Source organism: Eurypyga helias, unplaced genomic scaffold (genome assembly GCF_000690775.1).
Source record: "Eurypyga helias isolate BGI_N326 unplaced genomic scaffold, ASM69077v1 scaffold28478, whole genome shotgun sequence".
NCBI lineage: Eukaryota > Metazoa > Chordata > Aves > Eurypygiformes > Eurypygidae > Eurypyga > Eurypyga helias.
Genome location: NW_010266854.1, coordinates 2,349 through 7,077, shown reverse-complemented (window position 1 = coordinate 7,077; position 4,729 = coordinate 2,349). Strand labels below are relative to the sequence as shown.

General features: G+C 54.3%; 1 protein-coding gene across 1 annotated transcript in view; it reads left to right on the top strand.

Annotated features, from left to right (window-relative positions):
• Positions 1 to 31: 31 nt before the first annotated feature.
• The window catches only part of PHB2 (prohibitin 2), a gene marked incomplete at its 5' end in the record, with an annotated part of 4,933 nt that continues 235 nt past the window's right edge, over positions 32 to 4,729 (top strand). Inside the window, 6 exons of the mRNA XM_010157239.1 lie at positions 32 to 226; positions 2,067 to 2,196; positions 2,677 to 2,780; positions 2,956 to 3,033; positions 3,589 to 3,665; positions 3,887 to 3,892. Coding sequence (XP_010155541.1) covers positions 32 to 226; positions 2,067 to 2,196; positions 2,677 to 2,780; positions 2,956 to 3,033; positions 3,589 to 3,665; positions 3,887 to 3,892 — 590 coding nt within the window. The remainder of the gene's footprint in view (positions 227 to 2,066; positions 2,197 to 2,676; positions 2,781 to 2,955; positions 3,034 to 3,588; positions 3,666 to 3,886; positions 3,893 to 4,729) is intronic.

Genomic DNA, 4,729 nt, shown 5'->3' with positions numbered 1-4,729 from the left:
TCCGGCTGCCACCCCCCCTCATACCCCTCTCCCCTCTTCAGACCTGCAGATGGTGAACATTTCGCTGCGCGTTCTCACGCGCCCCAACGCCGCAGAGCTGCCCAGCATGTACCAGCGCCTGGGCCTGGACTACGAGGAGCGAGTCCTGCCTTCCATCGTGAACGAAGTGCTCAAGAGCGTGGTCGCCAAGTTTAACGCCTCGCAGCTCATCACTCAGAGAGCCCAGGTGAACTCTTCCGGAGAAGGCTCGCGCTCAGATTGCGAAGAAACGGCTAAACGGTGCACGTGGGGGATGTTAGAACGGATGAAGGGTGAATGCGTCAGGCTGGTAGATGAAGGATGAACGTGTTAGGCTGGTAGATGGTGCGTCCAAACAGTATCCCGCTGACGGATACAGATACAAGCGCTCCGCCTGTGCCGCTAGCTTCTGAGAGGAAAGCTGGGTTCGCGGGTACGCCGAGTGCAAAACTGCGCCGTAACGTTACGAGGGGCGGGGAGAGCTGGCTTGCATCGCAGTCCATGGCGAATGGTAAAAGTGGCTTTAAAAAAGTGGTTAACTGGTCCTTCATAGGTGTCAGGAGAGCTGTTGGAGCAAGTGAAATGGTTGTAAAGGGTCTGAAAATCAAAGCCTACCAGAAGTTGGCAAAACACTGAACCCGGTAATGGGTGCTCATCAGCGGTGCCAAATATATTTAGAGAGTAATCTGGGCAGGTTGCAAAATACTAGAAGTAGTTAGCTTATAAAAGCCTGTACCTGAAAGTTTGCGTTCTGGCAGTTTGATTGCCGGGGATTCTGGGAATATGTGTCGCCTATCACAGCTGAGGGAGAGTGGAATTGCTGATCTTCTCCTGAAGGGCTTTAGAGGAGATCCTGCATGGGACTGCTAAAGAGGATAAGTTGTCAGGAAGATGGAATATTAACTAGTTGCTGATCCGTGACAAAAAGAGTAGAACTGAGCATAGGCTCAGGGAATGGTTTGGGTTGGAAGGGACCTCAAAGCCCATCCAGTTCCAACCCCCCTGCCATGGGCAGGGACACCTTCCACTAGACCAGGTTGCTCCAAGCCTCATCCAGCCTGGCCTTGGACACTTCCAGGGATGGGGCATCCACAGCTTCTCTGGGCAACCTGCGCCAGTGCCTCACCACCCTCTCCAGGAAGAATTTCTTCCCGATATCCAATCTAAATCTCCCTGCTTTCAGTTTAAACATCCAGGTCTCCCTGTGGGAGCTGATCCACAGCAGGGACTTGAGGGCTTCGTGCTAGGCCACACGCTGTGAACCGAAGGGGTTTGTTATTGAGCCTGGATAAAGAGAGTGAGCGGGAAGGGAGGATGTGACAGCAAAGAAACAATGTCTGCAGGGGGTTTGCGTTTATCGGAAGCAAAGATGACTTTGGTGTCTCTGGAATTTCTGAACACACTGACTTAAATTTGGCTTCTTGGCGTTCATGGGTTTTGTGGCGTGCTGCGAGGTGACGCGTTTTGAAGGGGTTTGTAATCAGAAGAAACGAAGTGGCTTTGTGTCGTTACTCACGGTTCGCTCGGTAACGGCTTCTGGCGTGGCGTTAGGGTGACGCTCAGGCACGGCAGGTGCTGGGCTGGTTTGGGATGCGATGCCGTAGCCACCATCGCCGGGTAGGTCAGTGTTTGGTGCAGGACTTGGCAGCCTGCTGGATGAAGATACTGGTGAGTTAAAGGTACCTCAGAAACGGAGAATAAATCCAAAGACGCTCTAACAACGCTAATCCAGAGAGGCTAAAAAAGAAAAAAGGGGGAGTAGCCACACTAGGCCGCGGAGCTTAAGAGCCGTGATACGTCTACGGTGCGTAGCAGCGAGGAGGGATCGTTTTTCTGTTCAGCTCTAAAGCTGCAGCGCCCTTCTGAAAAGGGGGCGCGTGGCTCCGGGTATGCAGCGTGGCTTGGAGGGGACAGCTTTGGAGGGTTTGCTTTAGGGGTGTCTCTCTCGGGCTGGACGTGTAAGAGCGTCTGCGCTTGGCTTTTGGAGGGCACAGGGAGTGAGAAACAGCCAGCGGTTGGTACTCTTGTCCCTTGTGTTTGTGTTCCAGGTGTCTCTGCTCATTAGGCGAGAACTGACGGAGAGAGCCAAGGATTTCAGCCTCATCCTGGATGACGTGGCGATCACGGAGCTGAGTTTCAGTCGGGAATACACAGCAGCTGTGGAGGCAAAGCAAGTGGGTGAGTTCGGTCTGCGTCTGGGAAGGGTGGATTGCCTTTGGCCTCGCGTCGAGTCCTTAATCAGGGGAGCAGAATTTGGGTTAGTGTGTCGCTGCTTTTCCACTGGCACCGCTACAGAGCGATAAATTTCAAATTTCAGCCTCCTTAGCGATGGAGCTAAACGGGTTATTTCACAAGTATTATCAGGAAACTTTGGGCCGTAGCTAATGGGATATATCCCGAGTGCCCAAGGCTGCAGCATTCCTCTCTCCAGAGTGGGACTCTGTCCCTTATTATGGGGATTATGTTTAGAGTGTTGGCATGCTGTTGGTTTTATTTAAGAAAAAGCGAAGTACGTTCAGATACGTTTCTTGTGGATATGGCCCCGGAATGCTACCGGGTCCTTTGGAAGCGGAACCCCCAGGTCTCAGCTGTAGGGCTCGGGGGGAGAGCTCACAAAACGGGATCTGCTGTGAAAGCTTCTGGCCGTTCTCTCTGCAGCTCAGCAGGAGGCACAGCGGGCGCAGTTTCTGGTGGAGAAGGCCAAGCAGGAGCAGAAGCAGAAGATTGTTCAGGCCGAAGGGGAGGCTACAGCTGCCAAGATGATATCCTGCTTTGGGAGATTCTGTGGGATGCGGCTTGTGAGCTGGACAGTCCTGAGAAGCTGTCACACCGGGCTCATGCACAGGAGACCCTTATCAAGTGACAGCTTCAAGTTACCAGTTCTTGATAAGGCGGGGTCTGTTTGGAGTTTTTGCCTTAACTTGTGTTCCCCTGTACCTTGGTGACGCTCTCCGCAGGAATCCAGGCTACATCAAGCTACGCAAGATCCGAGCTGCTCAAAACATCTCCAAAACGGTGAGCAGCGGGGCACAGAGGTTCCTTCCCCGCAGTCCTTGCGCTGTTCTCCCAGCCCGGTTGGCCGCGTGATGAATTTAAGGCGAATGTGACCTGCCCTGTCCTGATCTTTGTTGCTGCCCAGCACCTCTCTGCTCAAGCAGAGCTTAAAATTCAGCTTCTAACGATCGGCAGTCAGAGGCCGGGCTCGAGTTCGTGCCTGGCGTGTGACCAGGCCAGATCCACAGCAGCTCCCGTCACCCGCGCTCAGCTGCAGCCACCAAAAGCTCCTGGTTTCCTGCGGGCTGGGAAAAGGGAACAGATGAGGGACGGCTCAAAGGTCTTGTCTGACGGGGAGACAGGATGAGCGGTTCTTTGAGAAAGTCTGATGGCACCGGGAGGGGAAAATCGGGAAGTTACAGAGTTGCCGGGGGGAATTGGATTGATTTAACCGAGATCGGAAGTGAACAGAACCAGGCACCGGTGAGGGCAGGGGATGGATTCCTTATGAGGTGGGATCCCTCCGCGGGCGTTGACGCTCCCTTGGGGCGCCCCTGTGACGGGTTTCGTTTTCAGATTGCCGGCTCGCAGAACCGCGTGTATCTCACGGCGGATAACCTGGTGCTGAACCTGCAGGACGAGGGCTTCACCAGGTAAAGGGGCCGGGTTTGTCTGCACCCTGCCTGGGAAGCTGGTCCCTGTCTGGAGCGCTCTCAGGATCTCTCCTCTGAGAGGAGCCGGATGCCGGAGGACGCAGCCAAGCAGGGAGCAGGCTTTCTTACTGTGGAAAAAAATGAGGTGGTTGTTAAATCTAATCAATTTACTCTCATTTTTCTTCCTGCCCTCCCACCACCCTGCATTTCCTGACGCACAGAGGAAGGTAAGGCCCTGGTTGTTTCGATCCTCTTGTACCACGAGTGTCGCTGTTTGTCCGGTGTCCGTGATGTGTCCGGCTTCGGGCCTTTCTGGCCACAGGGAGTTTATTCCATCTCCACCTCAGTTCCCGTTTGTGATGTGAAGGTCGGAGCCTTTCTTGCAGGGCCCGCACAAACATCCGCAGGAGGAGATGCTCAGGAATCGGAGCTCTGGGTGTGTCCCCTACGGAATCTTGCGTGGGGAAGGCAGGAGCACCCTTTGATCTCTTCCGCATACTGCATTCACGGCACAGAGGGTTGTAAACAGCCAGTCAGACGATTGTAGGAATTTGGGCTGGTTTGGGGAAGGATGCGCTTGTTCCTCTTCAGAAGCTTTCCAGCCCATGCTCGAAAACCCCATTCCCTGCTTTCAGAGCTGGCAGGAGTTTGGTGGCTTTGCCTCGTCTGTCCAGAGTTTATAGGACCAGGCAGAGCCGGCTGAGTGAAGAGTGTGCAGCTCAACGCTTGGATCTCTTGGGATCCAGAAAGCAAGCTGGTTTCTTTTCTGTGGGATCTCTGGTTGCGAGATCCCTCTTCCCTACCACTGACCAGATTTTATTGTGTTTGACCCAGAAGGTGTAAGAGCCTTGGAAAAAAGTACCTTGTAGGGAGGATTTGAATCACAGGATGGTTTGGGTTGGAAGGGACCTTAAAGATCATCCAGGTCCAGATCCTTGGGGATCTGCAGTGAGAGTGGTCCGGGGGGCGTAACACCCCCCAGGCCTGCAGTGTGAGTGGTCCTGGGGACGTGACACCCCTGGGCCTGCCGTGAGAGTGGTCCTGGGGGCGTGGCACACCCGGGG